General features: G+C 48.2%; 6 protein-coding genes across 6 annotated transcripts; 4 read left to right on the top strand and 2 right to left on the bottom strand.

The window, feature by feature from the left end:
• Positions 1-4,681: 4,681 nt before the first annotated feature.
• Positions 4,682-5,248, top strand: A1O9_01350 (uncharacterized protein; the record flags this gene model as incomplete). The annotated part of the gene is made up of 1 exon (XM_013410509.1): positions 4,682-5,248. One exon carries the CDS (start codon positions 4,682-4,684, stop codon positions 5,246-5,248), a length of 567 nt encoding a protein of 188 aa, XP_013265963.1.
• Positions 5,249-5,985: 737 nt separating this feature from the next.
• Positions 5,986-6,309, top strand: A1O9_01351 (uncharacterized protein; the record flags this gene model as incomplete). The annotated part of the gene is made up of 1 exon (XM_013410510.1): positions 5,986-6,309. The coding sequence occupies one exon, from the start codon at positions 5,986-5,988 to the stop codon at positions 6,307-6,309; it is 324 nt and encodes a 107-aa protein (XP_013265964.1).
• Positions 6,310-7,815: 1,506 nt separating this feature from the next.
• Positions 7,816-9,072, bottom strand: A1O9_01352 (uncharacterized protein; the record flags this gene model as incomplete). Its single annotated transcript, XM_013410511.1, has 1 exon — positions 7,816-9,072. One exon carries the CDS (start codon positions 9,070-9,072, stop codon positions 7,816-7,818), a length of 1,257 nt encoding a protein of 418 aa, XP_013265965.1.
• Positions 9,073-11,402: 2,330 nt separating this feature from the next.
• On the bottom strand, positions 11,403-12,128 carry A1O9_01353 (uncharacterized protein; the record flags this gene model as incomplete). Its single annotated transcript, XM_013410512.1, has 1 exon — positions 11,403-12,128. The coding sequence occupies one exon, from the start codon at positions 12,126-12,128 to the stop codon at positions 11,403-11,405; it is 726 nt and encodes a 241-aa protein (XP_013265966.1).
• A 1,193-nt stretch (positions 12,129-13,321) lies between these two features.
• A1O9_01354 (uncharacterized protein) lies at positions 13,322-14,091 on the top strand (the record flags this gene model as incomplete). The annotated part of the gene is made up of 2 exons (XM_013410513.1): positions 13,322-13,568; positions 13,616-14,091. The coding sequence occupies 2 exons, from the start codon at positions 13,322-13,324 to the stop codon at positions 14,089-14,091; spliced, it is 723 nt and encodes a 240-aa protein (XP_013265967.1).
• A 1,471-nt stretch (positions 14,092-15,562) lies between these two features.
• Positions 15,563-16,978, top strand: A1O9_01355 (uncharacterized protein; the record flags this gene model as incomplete). Its single annotated transcript, XM_013410514.1, has 1 exon — positions 15,563-16,978. The coding sequence occupies one exon, from the start codon at positions 15,563-15,565 to the stop codon at positions 16,976-16,978; it is 1,416 nt and encodes a 471-aa protein (XP_013265968.1).
• Between the last annotated feature and the right edge of the window lie 3,558 nt (positions 16,979-20,536).

Below are 20,536 nucleotides of genomic sequence, written 5' to 3' on the forward strand. Positions count from 1 at the left end.
TGTGCTACTCATACTGACACTTTTTCGGACTAAGTGCTTTCTGCTCTGTTTCACACAGACTCGGAAGAAAGGATTTGAAGCTGTGCTACTCATACTGACACTTTTTCGGACTAAGTGCTTTCTGCTCTGTTTCACACAGCTTCGGAGGAAAGGATTTGAGGCTATACTACTCATACTGACACTTTTTCGGACTAAGTGCGTTCTGCTCTGTTCATATAGACTCGGGGGAGATTCCATTACAAACAACCTCAATAAGACAGAATGTTTCGAATAATCACTGAGCAACTCGGACCAAGGAAGATGTTTAACCTCCTCCAAGGCCTTGGACAAGCCAAAGACCTTGACGGAGGCCATTTCCGACCCCAGCAACCACACCTTGCTCACCACACGCAAAAGGGAAACAACCTCTGTTCAAGCAAATCCCTGATTTTTGCCATTGGGCCCTCCAGGACTCCTCAAGTTGTTCGCACAGAGGCTACTGATCCTTGGTTCACCTTTTGAAGCTTTCTGACGAAGGATCACCGGGATCACTGTCACAACATCCCGCTATGCAATTAGACGGTTCTAACCAACAGAACCGTCTGCAACCGTCTCACACCAAGGGCTCCGGTAACGGAGCTTTGGGTGGTCAGGTGCAGAACGCACCGAAGGAGGACCGTCCAAATACAAGGACGAAATGCAGCTCAAGTGATCCCGGCTGGGATTCACCCAAACAGGAGATTGTTGCCGCTTCACGGCAGGTCGCGAAGGTGGTGGAAGCTGAACCACCCGAGCAGCTCGAGGAGTCTCCTCAACAATGCTGCGCTTACTGCAACATAAACCCATGGTGAGTGGTTAACGTAAATGCTGTTGGTTGTGTGTAATGTAATCTGAAGAAAGAAAAAAGGAAGGAAAGAGGAAGGGGGGGGAACCAGGTATTTATGGAAACTGCTGAGCTTGCGACCAACCGTCAGAGGCAGCACTGAATAGTAAGAGATCTTTGTCTTCTTACTGCTGTGAGTCATGACTCTGACTCGAGAGTCTCTGGTAGATAGAGTTCGACAGTAGTGGAGCGGCTGAACAGCAAGTGGATCGCGAACCAAGATTCTGAAGATGCATCCGTAAAGCCAACGAGTCGAGCTTCGCCGCCATTCGCTGCAGAGTGCTCAAGTTCATCGAATCTCGATTAACTTTTGTTAGATCTCAGATGTAAACGCCCACTTCCGCCCTTGTGAAGACCAATCCGTGTCAGAGATATGGGTCTTTGAGGATTGACTTTGGGTTCTGGCGGGACCTTGTTGAAGGCTAGGAGGCTACCTGTTCGATGCAAACGTATTCCTATCAGAAATTATGGATACTTTGAGCAATGCAAAAAAGATGAAGGAGTAAAAGAGGGAAGAAGGGAAGAGTCCACTGCGGAACCACGAAACGTCAGTCAAGCGTCAAGATCGGCGTCCAAGTCACAATATCTTCAAACTTATCGACAGTCTCTCCCGGGCTCCGACCAGATGAGCAGCAATTGTGGTCCACATACTGGGCAGAATTTGGCAGCATCATTTCTGTTGAATCGCATCTGGGAGAAAGCGCCTCTGCTGAGGCACGGAAGGTCTGTCTCGGCGTCGCTGAGCTTGTGTGTATATCCTCTCTCAAAGGGTTGACAACTGAGCAGCGATATCGGTTCACCCACGATTGGACCAGCCATCTTAGACGGGATTATTTTTGTTGGGATTTAGATTTTTCCGCCCATAGAGTGAATCGATGGAGTACGAGTGGATCGTACACGGTGGTTTCCTGAAGTGTGCAGTTTCCTGCCAAAATTCTGCCAGCTGACCGATGATTCGGTTCCACATGAAACTAGGCAGCATCATGCAGCATAGTTTTCGGTGAGACGTGGGTGTTCCTGTCGACAGTGTGAATCTTGATTCTACGAGCCAGGTCGTCCGATCGCCGGAGACTGAATCAGCTAGTTTAAAATCACGTAAACCTATCTTCCATAAGCGTATGGCAGAATCCGGGATTCCAACTTTGAATCAGCCAGAAGGACTGAAGAGGAAACACATATCAATTACCTCGACAAGTCGTGCTTGAGGGAGAGGTGAAGTGAGGTCCCTTTAAGCGTGCGTCTCGAGCTCTCCCTAGCGTTCTTTAGCTTCGGGGGCTGGATACAGGAGTCAGCCCGAAGGGGCGGCTCGCAATAACTATGTTCCGTGTCACCGATCCCATCACTAGGCTGTCTCAATGCTTCCCACTGGAATGAAAGAACCACTTCTATGATTTGATGGACACTATGAGATGACCACGATCTAAATTGTATCCGATGCTACACAAAGAAGCTGCATCGAGGGATGGTGGGTAAGCACATGGAATTGTTAGAGAGCGACCGACAATTACTGTAATTGATGCCAGCAGAAGTTAGAATACCCAGGCGTCTTTGATTGCCACCCTATCCATTATTCACCAATCGCTACTAGCTAATGAACCCACCTTTCTTTCTCTCCAGCATCCTAGCAAAGGTTATAGTCTCGGGCGTCGCCGATGAGACTCCATACACGAAGTGGATTCTTTTCCAAGATTAAGTTTGATCGATCTGCCAGATCTCAACGTCAACCAGATAATTTCTACCTGGCAATACTCTGTACCTATGGGCAAGTATGACTCACCAATATGACAGGGTGGAGCTCGGATCAGTAGCGGGTCATGATTGGACCAAATACAGTGCCATGAAAGAGAGCGAGGAAAGCGAAAGAAGCGAAAAGACAAAGTTCAGAAACTTAGGAAGGTTTCTATGGCGTTGTTAGGTAGCCAGTGGGTTATTACTCGGTACACGTAAACAAAACCTAGCTTCGTCAGATTGAGCACGGCTAGTACGGTTATTTCAGCGTTCCATTAACGGATGAGGAAATCTAAACCCAATGGCCGTACCACTCAATACCTGCTAATCTGTCATGTTCTGTGCCTAACCTGCAGGTGGGGTATGTCTATATATGTGTTGGGTGAGGCTCAATCACCCTGGGAAAGCTCCACCCATCCCGACACAACATTCTATGGGTGCCGCTTTAGCTGACGGACACATCTGGGTAGGCTCTACTCTCCTCAATCAAAGCCATGTTTGACAGCATCATTCCATCGAACACATCATCCAAACTCAACGTTGTCAATGATTACTGTAAGGCAATCTATCAGCTAGATGGTACAAATGGCTGAATGCTTGAAGATGAGTCGGGCGAGAAGGAGAAGCTAATTTTTCACCCTCACTATAGCCCTAGGTCCACTGTTTCGGGCCTACCACCACTAGCGTATGATGACGATAGGAATAGTCGTTGTAAGGAAGTTGGAGCTCTAGTGAATACCGGAGGACTTTGATGTTGTGGAAGCAACCTGGCGGCGACTTAACAATAGCTCGTGGGAAGGTCGAGCATTATAGTAAATCGGCGAGTGACAAAGATTGCAGTGTTGATGGGAGTTCTTTGTGTCTCCGGCTGCGGCCTGTTTGACCAAGGGAGCGAGACCTTTGCACAATACTACCCACGCTGCCCACGACACGCCTCAGGGCTTGCCAATTCGTGTCGCAGCTTTGCACAGCCACAACCTGGAGATGCTTGGTTTGGGCTTGGGACTAACCAGCGGGTTCTCAAGGCTGGAAAATGAAATGGACTATGGAGAAGTCAAGATTCTCCTCCGGGTAAGATGGAAGTCCAGGGCGTGGCTGCTGGCGCTCCTATCAGGTTGCATTGACCAGGCAATCCAAATGTTGCTAGTCAAGCAAGCAACACGACCTGGAGACCGCTAGAATACAAGCTGTTCACACAATACTATGTATATTATCAGTCCTTTTGTTTCCAATGGACGGAGGAGTGGTATAAATCATTTGCGTAGTCAATATGCTGTTATTCGGTTGATTACATAGTACCCGGGCACCAGACGAACTCCTCCCCTTTTTGCCAAAGCCTCGTCATGCCAAGTCTAACTCCTTTTTAGTGCCAAGAACACAATTACCGAGCCAAGTGCCAAATACATAGTATCACAATCGGGCAACTTTGATGTTTAAACTGTTCTTGCATTCTTTCTCAGAGGTGCCTTACTGGAAGGTCTACTTCGGATTTGGAACAGAACTGTAATTGGCCCGTTCGGTCATAATGTCCCGAACTGTCACAGATATTGTCCTACGGACTTTTCGCGCCTCACTCTCGTTAATGCGTCAGTAGTCGAACAAACGCCGAGGTCTGTGTAACTATGAGGAAATGAGACGATTTTCCGTAGTCAGCGAAACGTTTAGAACGCATCGATGGCTGATATACCCACGCGTGGTTTGGTTTATTGATGTGATAAGCAGTCCGCAACTCATTGTCGATGCTACTGTCATAGTGACTTAGTGAGCAAACAGATTCTCACAATCGGCGGTCTGAGATCAGGAAAGGGGCCAATGGAGTCCCTCTGGTTGTTTAATTGTTTGCTCATCGCACTTACTGAGTCTGAACCCAAACACAGGCATAAACGGGACTCAGACGCAGACACAGTCATGAAGCAATTCCAAAGCAGCTTGCAGGCTATAAATTTTTCAGCAAGTGCCAGGAGTCTTGACATGTTTTGTGCTCAAGCCAGCAATATTCGGGAAGCAAGTTCAGAATTCGCCATTTCCACGTTTATCATTATTACCAAAGAACCCCTTCCTCAGAATCATACTAGAGGATCTTCTCATAAGATGTCGCACTCCTCCCGCAAGGATGAGGAAAGACGTTTCGATACTGCACGGGGCTCGCACTACATATCTGAGGAAATTGATTTTGAAGACGACAACCGCGACCACACTTGTCAGCGCCATGATTACGATGATCGTAGAAGGGAGGACCGTGAGCGAGAGGATGAGCATGAACGTGAGCGACAACTCAAACGTGAGCACTATCACGAAACACATTCCACCAAAGCGATACAGCGAGAGTATGCCGGCACCGAAATCTATCCGCCGAATGATGCCAGGGACAGGGACTTCCTGAATGCAGCATTAACACGTCGAAACACGAGAACGGATGGAAATGATGAGCTGTTCGCCCTGAACGAGATACGTGCCGGAAAACTCTCGAGGGAGAGCGAAGCCCACATGGCCAGCTCAGGGCGGCACAGAGTCCAGGTGAGAGACTTCGCCTACCCTGAGAATGACCACAGACATCACCAGCCGGGAAACCCCAATCGAAGACCATCTCTTGACCGAGACGCTATCACGCGTTGGAACAGGGAGAGAAAGGGCAAGGGGCGAGATGAAGAGTGGTAGTTCAGCAAGTTCTCATACCAGAGCTGATATGGCTCTATCCATGGTGGCATTCACGGGTTATTCACTTTCTGTGCTTTTTGCTGGCAAGGAACGAGAGCTTCCACAATTCTGGACGACCAGCATTGATACCCCATATAGTTTTGACATAGTGCGTTGTATATAGGTAAATGTGGAACCAGGTATTCATAAATCTCAAGCGAAGATTACTGCCCAGTCGCCCAATCGATGTCCGTGATTATATTAAAGTGCTTAACTAGGGCCACGAGGAACAACAATTAGCCACCACCTCGAATGTCTTGAATTGTGATCCCAATTGCCAAATACTGAATACTGTTTGAACGCACATTTCACCGCATTCTAAAGGAATGATCGCAAATCTCCAACAGTGTCCCCCAACCCAAGCCTTGTGCGATGAGAGTGAGGTCTTGCCCTTGCTAGCCTCCCATTGTCACATAGCCACCTGTCAGTCACACGAACTCCACCTCTCCGGGCTAACTCTGACCCTCCGTTTGCTACAGTGATGACTGAACTGGTAGTATAGGTGATACAAGTATACCACGCATGTAGGTTATGGTTGACTGTATGGGTATGTACAAAAGCGACAAACTTTTAGATCACTACTCTCCCAATGCTCATCTCGTTCCCATACACGAACCCAAACATACAGTATATGAAGCCAGAAAAGCCCCCGATTTGCGAGACATACTTCCCAAGTTTACTAACTACTCTCAGCGATCATGCCTGGTGATGGTGATCATGATAATCGGTTCAAGACCGTACATCTGACCCACAACACGGGTGAAATGAAGAAGTGGTTTCCTAAAAGATATCCCCGGGAAGGAGCTTCTGAAAACGAAATTATATTCCATGAGACGCAACGGGAGGAGATTTCCTACCCCCCGTCCCGTTATGGCTCGGATCTAGTTAAAAAGATCAACAGCAGTTTCGGCAACGATACTGCCGCCAAAGACAGGGAGCAGAATAAGATAGCAGGGCGGGATTTTGCGTACGCCAAAGACGAACCCAAGCACTGGTCGTCTAGATCTGACAAGAGGTATTAGGGCCTCGTTTCTAGTATCAATCTCACTGCGATCTTCAACATTACCTGTGGGCAGCTTCGAGAACTATTATTGAATATGGGTAGCAACAAATTGGGCGGCTATAGCATGCCAAATACAAACATAGTACATACCCTTCGGTCGGACGGGGGATATGATCTTACCGGTACATACTTAGCACTACGAGCATGTCATTCACTGCGAAGTAGCGAATGAAACCTATTGAACTCTGAGTGACCTGCATTTTTCTACAAAGTAGCTATGTCGTAAAGTGTCGCAGTTTGTCCCATTTCCACCTCGACTCAAGACTACCACCGCACTTGATCAGACATCGATCAATCAGAAATTGGCAGACAGTCCAAAATGAAACCAAAATATTGCTGTGGTGGGATTGCTTCAGCAGCCACTACAGCAAACTCAGACTTCAGTCAGCTGCTTTGCGTTTGTTGGGTGGAAAGTCATGTCACAATGAGGTCCCTGCCTGCGCTGTCACACAGAATGAGTGATACCAAACGGATACATATAAAATGTCTCGATATTTTGGAGCCCAATCCTTTCCAAACGTACCCATAGGCAAGAAGAGAAGATATCAAAGCCACCTGCAGTGTACCACTAGTTAGGCTGTCTCACCCGTTCAACCAGTCGACTCATCTTCCAGCGCCTCTAATATCCGCCATGCCCTCAGACAGGGAGAAAAGCAATCACGGGTCTCGGGATAGACGTCGCGACAGTGAAATCCGCGATGAAAACGAAAGGATTCAAGAAAGAGGACGATCCCACTCTCGTGCAGCATGCGACCCTGATGACGAGCCCAACGAGTTCGTCCCGACAGAACATGACCACGAACGGGCAAAGACAAAGAACCGACGTAAAGAGTACTCACACTACTATGTCGATGCGGACGCACTTCAATCAGAACGGAAGTGGTCATTGAACAAACGATCGGGCAAATACTCCAACAATCCCCACGACCTGGAGGACAGGGAAAGAACTGCGAAAGGCAATCGTGCTGCTGTGCGTGACCTCGACCGGCACGGAGTGGCTCATCGTGACTTTGCTTACAGCACATCAAGCCCTGGGCACCTGCGAAGTGATCAAAGGTATGCGAATGATGATCATCTCTGTCGAGAGCCGGACAGTTACAGGGATGGGCCCCAGTGGAAATATGTCCCGCGCGAGGATGCTGGCCGCGGTCGCCGGTAGGTAGTGTGTTCGGAAGGGGACACATCTTATCATTTCGAGTCAAACTATATTGATCCTCAGGCATAACCATTAAATCAACTAGCTTTATGGTTGATATCCGCGGTTTAGGATAGATTGGCTGGTTTGATTTGAGCATGGAAACAGGGGCATGGCATTTTACATAATCACAAGGCTGAGCTTGCCGCTAAACGGCGATGTGGAGCAGTTTCCCCTCTGAGGGATTGGATCAGACACGGCTGAAACCAAGTCGATGCTCTGGGAAAGCGGGAGTACAGCGTCTATTGCAAACCCTGGTAGATTGCTAGTCTATAATTCATCCTTTGGTGGTACAACAGGAAGTGGTCTTCCACTATCCTTGAGTAAATCGATCCCTTTCTTCTTGCGCCATTTCTCCCACAGTGCCCAGAAATCCTTCGCCATGCCGCTGTCCATTTGATCCGGCAAGACAACTGTGTACTTGACGTACAATTTGCCATGCTCTTCGTGATCATGATCGTGCTCGTGAACGTGACCGTCATGATAAATCGGCATGCCCTCGCCCTCGACTGAGTCGACTTGATTAGGCTGTACCACTTCGCCCTTTTGCCGGGAGAGTTGAACAACATGCCCATCAAGATGAGTCAAATTCCGCGTCCAGCCCCCCATCCAGGCCTCTCGCAGGGACAAAACCTCATTCCAGTAGAGATCGTTGTCCTTGCGGCGGAAAAATGCACCGTCCGTTCTCTGGTTGTGATCTTCGTGCAAGGACGGGGCTGCCTCTGCTAAATGTGCATAGAGGTTACCAGCAACGTGATCAGGATGTTCATCAGCTTCGCTTTCGAAGGTGATTCGGTGTCCTTTAGGCATGCCCTTTTCAATGCTTGCTGTCAAGGTTATGGGACCCCGAACCACTTTGCTCCCTCCACAAACTTTGCACTTATGCTTGATGGTTTTGCCTTGTCCTCCACATTGATCACAGGCCATTTGGACCTGTTGGAAGATGCCCGGGGCTAGCATGTGCTTCTTTATGACGATTCCACGACCCCCACATTGGCCACAGGTTTCCACTTGGCCATCGGCAGAACCGGATCCCTCACAAGTTTCGCAGATCAACTGCTTTTCAATAGTAAATTCAATATCTTTGCCATTGTAGAAGTCTTGGAGTGGCACATTAAGTTGGACTTCCATGTCTGGTCCACGTCTCACACCACTCCCTCCGCCTCCTCCAAAATGGCCCCCGCCTCCGAAGAACTTTCCGAATATGTCAAAGGGATCGTGGTGTTGTGCGCCTCCGCCTCGCTTGTGATTGTTAAGGCCGTCATGTCCGTATTGATCGTAGATCTTGCGACTCGTAGGATCGGATAGGGCATCGTAGGCTTCTGTGACCTCGAGAAACTTCTTCTCGTCTCCTGTGGCCTTGTCTGGATGATATTTCTTAGAGAGGGTGCGGTATGCCTTTTTTATATCACGATCTGAGGCAGATCTGTCGACTCCAAGAATCCTGTAGAGATCCTCAGCTGCTAGCGAACAGGTAAGCAGAACGAGGATTGGGAGAAGGTTGGAGATCAGCCGTAGGAGTAACATTTCGAACGAGAGTCAGTCCTGCGCAAGCGGCGTCGAGGCCCGATGTAGTCTTGAAGAGAATTGAGGGGGGTTTCAATACTGTTGGAGCATCATGCATGGGTAATGGGATAGAGTTGACAGGATAACACTCTCAACTTCTAAGACGCGACAATCAAAGTGCGTGGGTTGTAATCCAATCGAAGATCAGGAGTCGAATCACTCTATCAACCAAAAAGTTCAAGAGCGGCCACATGTCAACTTCCAGTGAGAGGCTTGGCAGCATACTTTGGCCGCATACTCCACCGTAGCGAAGCCTTTTCGGAGGTTTTGACTACTTTCTTATAAGTTTGGCTCCTTGCATTGGAATGTTTTTGGACCCGTATTGCTCAGACGTATTGTGAATTTCGGAGCATGCCTAGCGGCTTACTGTCCCGACGAGCTCCCATGGGGTCGCCAAAGCGAATCCAGCCGAAGATAGGACTGGTCGTCAGAGGCAAGGGAGCCGTACCCAAGTACTTTTGGAGAGGACGTGTGTGTGGACAGCAAGATTTACCATTCATAAATACTGTCCTCAGACTACATACCGCCGAAAGCCTTATTTGACGCACCTCGTGAACCAATGATGGGGAGGGAGATGGGCAAGAAGCCGACTCAGCAACTATCATTCCTGATGATATATCTTGATTCCATAACCAATTGACACAATAGTCACGGTTGAGTGAGAGGCTGATCTGGTAATGTCTTACCATGGAAGATTCCCTGGCAAGGATCGAGAAAATGACCGTTGTCCCATCTCGATACCTGTAACCGGTGAGCTTTCAATTCGATGATGATGCAATCAGTGCGAGGCGCTCATTTCGAGACTGCGATTTCATGGTCGGCCTGCTGTAGGAGTTCCATGAGTGGCAGAAGATTGGGCCATTCTGCCTCTGACAAGAACAAGAACTGGCCTCCTTCTAGCAGGGTTTCTGGGACACTCCGAGTGAACGTTCTTGCCCTGTCCTCTCAGCAACCAGTGTACGGGCACCTTCCCATCTGTCAAAATATCGATATCGCTTCCGTTCGGAGGGTGTTGGTTCAACAATTGGCCCTGTTCTGACCGCCTCGGGCCTCGGTTGGGTGACACAAAACTGGAGGACTTGTCTACTGGGGGTTGTGCTCGGAAAGATGGTTCTTTCCTTCCAAATCCTGAGACTTGCACCACCAAGGGTGGCAACTCTGGCACATTGAAAGACTCCCATCACTGCTCTCCTCAATACAGATTTCTTCTCCTTGACATTTGACCAAGATACCTGCGGTCAAAATGCTGACGTCCTGTATGTTAATGTATCTGGTGGCCCTGCGGATGGGTGTCACGGCATTTCCCTCTCCAAACTTGGAGACTGTCGGCGACGTCCACTTCCGGGAGGATCTGAATCATGACTGTGCTCATGCGGCTGCTCTCGCTGCAAACGCTCCAGGTACATCGGGTCCCGCTGCATTGTCTCGAGTTGTGAGATATATCCATGCTGACGGCATTCCTGCAGACCGAATTGTCGTCGAAATAGCAATGACTGGAACTCCAACTTTTCCATTCAAGGACGACGGTGGCAATCATATGAAGGCATCGGCTCCAACTACCACCCCAGCCGTACCCAATCTTCACGGTCGAAACCCGGAAGGGCAACCAGATGACATTGGCCTTGTCATTCCAACAACGATCAAAGAGGCTACTTTGACAGTCGCTGATCCGGACACCAGCAACTATCCGGAGCTGATGCTTTGCAACAACAACTTTCGTTGTCCCAGATTCTACGACTTGCTTTTCGAATTTGATACCTGCATTTGTCGCAGAATTCATGACGGCAAAGACGACTAGCAATTTACACCACACTAGAGCATAGTACCTACATGGACCTGTCTGCTCCTCCATTGTTCCCTTGTTTTCGGGAGTATCGGAATAGGACCTTTTTGAGTCCACTGGCCTTGAGCTTTCATTTTTACGTTGTATCACACTATAGGTCATACATCAGGGTCTCAATAGGAACTACAGGCATGCCTATTAACACAAATGATGTAGGGATTGAAGGATGTAGCGTACTTAGAAGAAGTATTATCGCCTTCCTTTTAACACCATTGCAGTCTTTGTAGTACAGGTTGTACCAGCTTGAGTTGAAATCTTTTCGCCCTCCCTTTGACCCAAGGCTGTTGACACAAAAAACAAGTTTTTGGATTCCACCGTCATCATAAGAATCCAGCATTCAACAATTCCTGCTGATGTTATAGAAACACATAATCTCGTTGAATGTATATTAAAATAATCTCAAGATTGGGACACAGCCGTCAAGCATGCAGCTAACTCCCACCGTTGTTTAAGAATGGGTCTGTGCCCACAGTCCCTTGGGACCCTCAGAGTTCATGACAATGTTGTGAATTGGTTGATTGCCGAAGGTCTGAACAGCTCTACGAAGGAAAGCCACGACCTGTGCAACTTTTTCCCAATCGACATTCTCATCACCTCGGAACAAGTTTCGCCAGATTGCACCTCCCAGCACGGCGTCTCCCTTGATGATGCCCTCGTCGTAGGCTGTGATAATGCCTCGCCATTGCAAGAATAGGTCTTTGAGGTACTTATTCCGAATACTTCGCGCGGACATGTTGTGCAGTAGTACCATCTTATCTTCCGCCGCGTGAGAGAAATGCTCGGTCAGGTATCGTTGATAATTACGGCATGCATCTGCGGTCTCCAGGTTCCGCAATCGCAACGTGATGATGTACATGTGTAAGTAGGTCACCTGGGACCAACTGGCGAAAGTAGGTTCGAGACCAATGGTGTCATACCACCACGACTTGGCAATAGCGTGACCTAGGTCTGCCCCGTCCGCAGTCTTGGGTGGTCCTTTGCCAGTCAATATCGACATACGCTGGTCCTCAGGTATGGTATAGTCTGCCTGACTGGCACAGGCCTTGAAAATTGCCTCTGTTTCTCCATAGACTATGTAGGATTCGGTGGTGGATTTCGCGGATTTGCGGAGGCCCTTAGCTAGACGGGTGGTGAGAGTGTCGCTTCGTAGCCCCAACTTGATTTGTTTTTGCATTTGTGACACAGTCGCTGATGAGACGACATCTCCACTGGGTTCCTGTAAAGTCGCATTTTGTGGAGAGGACTTTGATCCAGGTTGCAAGGCCGTAGGTTCAGGTCTAGTCACATTTGTTATGCTAGTAAAGGTCGTTGGAGGAATAGATGGTGGGGGGTTTGATCTGGCTGGAGATTTCCTGGTAGCAACTTGCTGCTCGAAGTTTCGCAGGTTACTGGAGAAGGTGCGTCGGGAAGTGGTTCGCGACTGTTGGAGGGAACCTGTTAGCTCAAAACCAAGGACTTAGGAGAGACATACGCCTGCACGAATGTTATGCTGGAGTACTCGTAGGCATTGCGAGCACAAGCTAGAGGAGTTCATGGTGATTCTCCAATGAGTGGACTGTAAGTATGGTTCAAGAGCACTCTACAATGGCGACAACTTTTGGCCTCGCTTCCTCTTTCTTTCGAGGCGAGCTGCTAGCTAGCGCGTCATAGATTTACACGGCGGATCATAGGCTCAAATGCAGCACTAGAGTGTAAGGCAGCTCACGTGACTCTGCATGGACATTCGGCTAACCTCCTCTTCCACGAGTCCGTATTGCTGACACTTTTAGCTACCATTCGTGGGCGTGTCACCATTTTATTACTTGCATTCTAAATTTACGTTGCTGACTGTGCCTTGATCTCCTGGAGTTGAGCTGAAGCTTTCAGATCAGGTGCTTACTGAAGCTTGTCTCGAAGCCTATTCTTCGCTTACGACGGTCTAGCTGAAAATTCTTGGTGAGAGAACATCACTGATTACGGGAACAATTACCTTCCTGATTCGTAAACCCAGTCATCACGGAACCGGTTTGCCAACTACAAAAGATATTTAGCACGTAAGTGTGGAAATAATCAGGCATATCCTGGGCCATCATACCGGTTGGGTATCTCTGGACGGTTTCCATCAATTGAATCATCGCCTACTCTGTTGTGAGCCGGCGGCCTGATACCAACAGTGATTGCCTATTGACCACTTAAGTATCACTCCAGGATTGTCTTTCTCTATGTTAGTGCTTATCATCTCAGCCAAAGACCCATGTCGAACCTTCAAGAGAAGGCGTGGTGCAGTTGGTATAGATAGAAATGTCCTCTCTGCTCTCCAGATGTCTGTTCACTTCGATCCCTCGCTCTGTCTTTCTCTCAACTTGGGTCCGTTATCTAGCGATTAACATGGCCTGGTTCTTGGTCTCAGTGACATTTGTAATCCTCGCAAGAACAGCAGGCGCCGTGCCTGCTCTTATTACGGGTACTGCCCTTCCGCCAAATATCGCCCATCAGGCGGGCGGTGGTCTTCCGAACCAACCAGGCAGTCCTCGGGTCTTACAAAACGGGCTTTCCAACTTCCAAGTGGCAAACTTCCTCGAAAACCTTGAATCTGCTTTTTTCCAAGAAGGCTTGTTCAACTTAAGCCAGTGGGGTACTGGAAGTCAAACAAATGGGATAAACAACATCGATGTTATCTAGCACATTGCGGCCAAGGAAGAAATTCATGTGGCAGCAATAGTTTCCTTGTTGCGTGGAAATCATTTGGTGTACAAGATGTGGCGCCCTGTCAATATATTTTTCCTGTCACGGATCAAAGTAGTTTCTTTGCCCTTGGAAATATCATCACTACCGTTGGCATTGGTGCTTTAGTTGGTCTCCAGAGTGCACTGGCACTGTCTGATCCCACAATCGAAGCAACCATTGGGTATATTCTCCCTGTTGAATCAAGGCATGATGCGTTCTTTCGTATCACTGCGAACGAAATTCCAAACCCTACCACATTTGAGACGCCTATCAGTGGCATCTGGGCTTACAATTTGGCATTGGATTTTGTCATGGCAGGCTCATGCTCAAACCTTCCCCAGGCAGTTGCCTCTTTACCAGTTTTTCCCGACCTTGGCATTGTCGGTTATGGTGATCCTTCCTTTGCCACACCCAACGCCCCTGGGAATTAATCTTCAGAGTCGGCCAACCAGACATGCTCCCACAAGACTGGAACTCTGGATCTCTTTACATGGCTTGGCTTAGTCAGAACAATCTGCCTGCATATACTCCTGTCACCGTTCTCCAAAATGGCGAACTTCATGCAGATGTACAACCCGGAATGTTTGGCATTGCTTTTGCCGCCTTGACCAACCAAAACACAGCCACCAATGTCGACGACCTTACCAGTGCGACATTAGCAGGTCCACTACCAATTCCGCTAACTTAAGATAGACGCAAAGGAGAGTGAAATGCCATGGAATAAATACTTGGCAAGAAAAGGAAAAGGGAAGGAGACGAGGACGGTGCAACTAGACAGACAGAGGAACGAGCAAGAGAAGGATAACGCATGAAAGCATGCGTTATCCATTAAACAGCAGTTATGAGAGCATAGTTTGCAGAATTAATGTCTTTCACCTTCAAGAATAATGCTACTTACTAACTATAGTTCTATACACGACTGTTGTGAGAAGTCTTGACCCCTTTACCGATACAGGTTATTGAGAAGTATTATTCCACACGTGGTCGCTACTGTGTTGTTTTTGTTGTTGGTTGGTTCTTATCCTGCGGTCTTGGATGAGAGAGAAAAAGAGAACCCCTACCGACGCAGCCCTGCCTGCCCCTTTACCCGACCTACTGGATAGGCGAGAATACATGCCGATTCACCCTCTATACAGTAGTAGTAGGTAGATACAACTTCCTTGTATGTACTTACTACATAGTATGTTGTACTATGATTCAACTGCCAGGATATACTAGTCAAAGCAGTAGTAATGGGACACTTTATCAGTCAGTTCTCAAGTATGCACTAAGTATAGTACGTAGTAAGTAAGTATATATAGTCGGAAGCGGCATCAGGTTTATTGGAAAATCTACTGTTATAGGTATAGTAATCAATGAAAGTTAAACGAGTTAAACGAGTTAAACGAGGTACGTACCATATATATTGTCCATAATTGTGTATAGAGCACTAGTGACTTAAGTACTCAGGAGTAATATAAGTACTAAGTATATATAAACAGGGTTGCATAGTAGTCCTATGTAAGCCAAGTAGTGTTTGGCGCTTTACCACGCGAAAAGTCTCTCTAAACATGTTTCCCAATCTTCCACTACCTGGTTGCCGGTTGCACCTTCTTTTTTAGGCTCTTTCCCCCATACCAAGATACCATGTAAGAAAGTAAGGTGCCAAGACTAGGCTTGTCGGATGTTGGCTGGTCAGTTTAATTCTACCTCGATCTCACTTCCACAAAGGAAAGCAAGCCTTTCAAATTGTTACCACTGTCAGTGTACACCTTTTCATTCCATTACCACATAACTACATAGTACTACTAGTACATATTCTCGGGAAAGCTTCGATTTTGGGAGGCGCGAGACTCCTTACACCTCCCTGACATTGGGCTGTCGGAGGACGTCTGATTCAGGTTGAGCAGCTGTATCATCAGTATGCCCAACCTTGTGTTCATCGACGTACAGGACCAATCCGGGCATAGCAGGAGCCGTGTCAAACGCCACGTTGCGAAAGAAATCCAGAAGAAGAAACGGTTAGCAGAAATTACTAAATACCACAATGTTTGCTACGGTCATGAGGTGTCTAATCCTGAACCGATTGCGGACGATCATAGACCTCCAATTCAAGCGCTTGTAGGTTGCGAAGACGTGCTTGCGCCGCCTTCCTCAACTCACACAGAGACCTCCCTACCAGTCAACGATCGCACTGAAAAAGATCAAAAAGATCGACGAAAGCGGGAAAAGATGCCTCTAATGCTTCGATGGCGAGTCGGAGTTCCTCAGAAGATGATTCCTCGTGGCGATGACTTGCAAATCGAATTCGTTCTCACTCAGTCGTGCAATTGGATGTTTGGACAATACACATACCCGTGGTCGGTGCTGATCAAGCAGGACCCTACTGTATATGATCAGAATAATCGCATTGAAATCTTCAGGGAAGCCTTTTACATTGTGTCGGATCTGCTAAGCTTGCAGAAGGTTGATGCAGCTTTCAGGGTTCTCAAGTGTACCCTGGACTCTGTACCGGATCTTTTCCGAGACTCACATCCCGAAATATTGTTCTCACTCGTGGAACTTGCGTCCGGAATAAATATGCCAGGGGCAGATTCGTTGCACACAAAGGTCAAAATTCACGTCGCCGACATTGCTGGAGTAGTTCTTGGGGATCAACACCCACTCTCAATCCTTTTAAAATCCGAATTTGATATCGCACCGAGAGCTTATGTCACTGAGCTTGTTTTCAAATGTATAATAGATGCTCTTTCCAAGACCTTTGGGCGGACTGCATATCAGACCCTCGTACAGCAAATGGGCCGCTCACAATTCTATGCCCGCACCGGACGAGACCAGGACGGTCAGAGGCTGATCTCAGACATCATGAGGGAATGGCAAGCCCAGTACGGCAGTAATTCAGTCCTTGCAAGGCTCGCAGAATTGGAGTTGAACCTGATGCGCTTGCAAGCATGTCGGGAACGGGATCCATCGGTGGAAGCCCAAACAAATAATGCTATGCTAAGAATCGAAGTGGTCTCAGGGGTGTACAGTAACAAGTTCACCGAAGAACCATCTTCCGAAGAGATGCAGCTGGACAGATCTTCAAGAGCACTAGCTCTCGCCCATTGGTTCTTACTCAAGAAACGATATACTTTCGCTTTGCATGTCTATGGCCGACAGAATGCGAGGTTGGAACAGCACCAGATATCAAAAAGTCAATCCCAAGGGCCATCCCTGGCGGATGAAATCTCTGACATTGTTCAAGATGCACTCTTCGACGTTCTGTCTTGCCCTAGCGATATTTCAGTGCTTCCGTCCCATGCCTCAATAAAAGATGACTTCAGGTCATCTGGTTGACAAATTAGTCACTGGGCCAATCGCCCTTGAAATAAACAAGTGACCTTTAGATGGTACTACTACCCTTTCCTATGGACGAGGAGAATCTTACCATTCTAGTTCCAGGCCATCATCGAAGATGCGCCATATCTTTCAGCCCCCGATGCCACGAACCAGGCGGTTCGCGTTCCCTCACAGACCTTGCCATCCAAGAACGCAGCTACACAAATGGGTTGGAGCATATCAGAAAACATCTTTGCAAGGCCCAGGGCGGCCTGAAACTCCGGCATGCCAGCACGAATTACGGTATTTTGTCTTCCACGGTCAGGCTATATTACTACTTAGGTATGGCTTACGATGGGGCGTACTTGACTTGCAATCAGGTGAATTTCTGAGCTAACATTGTGTGGTTGGTTCATAATATGGCTCAGAAGTGACGAGCACCAACGAACGTCTAGCATCTATCTGGTGGGCGTAATCTCGCATCGAGCGTCTACTCTAAGACAGTTGCAACTATCATGAAGCCTTAGGAAAACATGTCAACTCTGATAGAACAGTTGCTATATATCCTTCGTAACACAAGAAGGACATTCGAATGCTACTGTCACATGCGCATGCAGTGGGATGCACTGAACCTTGCGTCGCGCGGGAATAGCAAACTACTTCAAGGCTGCCTCATTACTACTCACCACAGTCATAAGAAAATGTGAAATGGCCATTATCTCGCCTTGGCCATCGCATCATGAAGACTCTTTTGCGGTTAAGCCAAATACTAGCACAGTTATGCACCTCTGTCTCACATTTGAGCTCCCTGGTGACTTGTCATCTTGAGGAGATCTTCTACTGTACAACATCAGCCCCCTGACGGGAAACGGCCCGCACCCGATGCCAGGGGCCGATTCAACTTCCTCCACATACGAGTTCCCAGTCTGGGTGGGAATCTATCTAATTGTTCAGATTCAGAATGTTGAAAAAATTGTGACTATCTTGCTCCAGATACCTAATACATATCCTTCTTATGACCTCCTGTCATTGGTGTTCACGTGTATACATCAACTCACGAAGTGGATGCTACACTGTCCATCGTCAAGCGGTATACCCTAAAGGTCCTATATACACGGCCCTTTGCAGCCGGATCCGTCTCCAGTTGGGCGGGCTGCAAGGAAGTCACAAATGCGCGTGCTCGTTGATTTTTGGAATCTATCCGCTTTACCAGCGGACAATAGCTTCCACGCGAGATTGCGGAAACGGGAGTCTGCTGTCAATGATCAAACAACTCGAACTCACCATCAACTTGATAAATAAGTGTGAGAAGAGGAGCATGGTTTAAGGTCTCTAACATTCCTTCGTTCATTCCATATATTCCAGCCAAGCTTCTATCATGGCTGTGCCAACCCGCTCTCTTTTCGCTCTTCTGGCGGTCATATTGCTAGGTGATGCAATCGAATTACCAGGTTTGTCCGGCTCGGTCCCCTTTCTTATGTATCTGGCTGCCGGACCTAACATGCTCCAGGTCCTCAAACTTATGCTATACGTGGTTGTGGTAATCACACACTCTCAGAGACCTATGGCAACCATACCCGGGGACCCCCGATGGTCACTGGGCCAAGCACCGGCTACACATCTGTTCCTCGCTGGGGTGGATATGGGAACGGATCATGTGTTGCAGGTGCTTCGGGCTGTCAGTCTTCTTTTCCAATGACGACATCTAGCGATGCGATGCCAACAAATGGGTCCAATAGGACCACGATAGGTGCAGCAACTTCTCCCCTGTATGCAAGCTCTAGTTGCTTCACATTGAACAGCCTATTGAATGCCTCTGTTAGTTCTACGGCAACTGCGAATGGCACCTCGCAAACCACTACTTCCTTGGGTTTGAGTTCGGTCAATGCAAGTACAATGACCATTTGGTCCACATTTCGATCGACGATTGTTCCAGGATCCTCGAGGACCATCACTCAATGGTCCGACTGGACCTCGAGTCGTTCTATAGGATGGAATGGACCATTTCGGACCAACACCACAAGTATCTCCCATGAGACTTCTTGGCCATCAGCAAACACGAGCGATGTTACGGAGACCGTGTTCGTCATTACCACAGATCTAACATCCCTATCAGCACACCTCACAATCACGCTTCATGAACCGGTAGACACATCATCTGGAGAATCCACAGGCACTACATCAGGGGCTGTACCTACTTTTGGGAATTCCAACAATACTGCGACGACTGGGTTGAAGAGGACTAGCATCACTAGCAGTCGGTCCAGAGATTTCGATCCAGTGCAAGCAACAACGAGCTCCAGTGGTTTATTGGCTTTGAATTCAACTGCTGCGTCTTCTTCTTCCTCTTCAGATCAGCAAGTAAGGTCAACTGAACTGTCCACGTCATTGAGTTCGATTGAAATTGCGACCAGTGGATCTGTCTCCAGCACAGCGGGCTCAGGTGAAACATCTAGTAGGACTGTCGATGGTGCTCACACGTCCGAATCAACGATGGGTTCTGCCTCCGTGTCCTTCAGCATGAGCGGGGAGTCAACCACAAGTGCAACCATTGCTTCCTCCTCGGCCAATGGTACCTCAAGTACTGCCTCAGTGTCTTCATCGGTTCACTGGTCGAACAGTACGACTGCAGCACCTGCAACAGGAATCATCACGTCCTGCACATGGGAGATCGGATCTTCGGGGTGGAGAGATTGGAATGCAACAGCCTCAGCGACTATCACTACCCCGACCTTCTTTAGTTTGTCCCGTTCTGATGCCATTCCAATCACGGTTCCTGGTACGGGTACTGAGACCATCATTTGCACCAATGCGACATGTAGCACACAGACGACAAGTGTTGATGCGGCCACGAGTTTGAAGATAACAATTACTACACACTTCAACAATCCTAATGCATCCACTATCTGCAACGCCACTGGGAGGCCCGTCAGCTGCCCCAACAGTGAGGTATCATGGTTGTCCTCTGGTGTGGGTGGGACAACATTCTCAACCTCAATCATCCCGAGTGGGAATGGCGGCAACGAAGATGCAAATGCGACTACAACCGCCGCTCTGACTGTGGGCCGGGTCAGACGAGGGATCCCAGCGCATGTTGCTTGGGCCAGAATGCCGGAGGTTGGAAGAGCGGGAGAGCGGGGGTAGAAAAGAGCAAGAGGAGTGCAGTTGGTGTGTTATGTGGGACTGAATCGAGAGCAGTGATGAGGGAGAATGCCAGCACCAGTGGTGAAAAGAACCAAGTGTTGTTAACTTGAAGGCCGAATCAAGGTGTGAGTGAATGTGTGATTTCTTGTTCTAATAATCATCAAAATTGAACCAAGACTTGAAAAGTGTTCTGTCCCAGTGTGTCCTCAGTGATGTCTAACCGTGAGCTCAATTCCAGGACTGTATGCATGAAAGAAAAGCGTTCCTCGTAGTATGTATCTAGGTAGGTAGGAATGAGTTGTGCCAAGTACCATCTCAACAGTGCTATGTACGTAGGTACGTAGGTACGTCCTGGAGACGTGCCTGATAGCCCTTCCCAGTTCTGCCTCGTCCATTTGCTCTGGTGCTAGGCTTGGTCACAAGAATTGCTCG

This window comes from Exophiala aquamarina, assembly GCF_000709125.1.
Source record: "Exophiala aquamarina CBS 119918 chromosome Unknown aczIA-supercont1.1, whole genome shotgun sequence".
In the NCBI taxonomy this organism is placed as follows: domain Eukaryota; kingdom Fungi; phylum Ascomycota; class Eurotiomycetes; order Chaetothyriales; family Herpotrichiellaceae; genus Exophiala; species Exophiala aquamarina.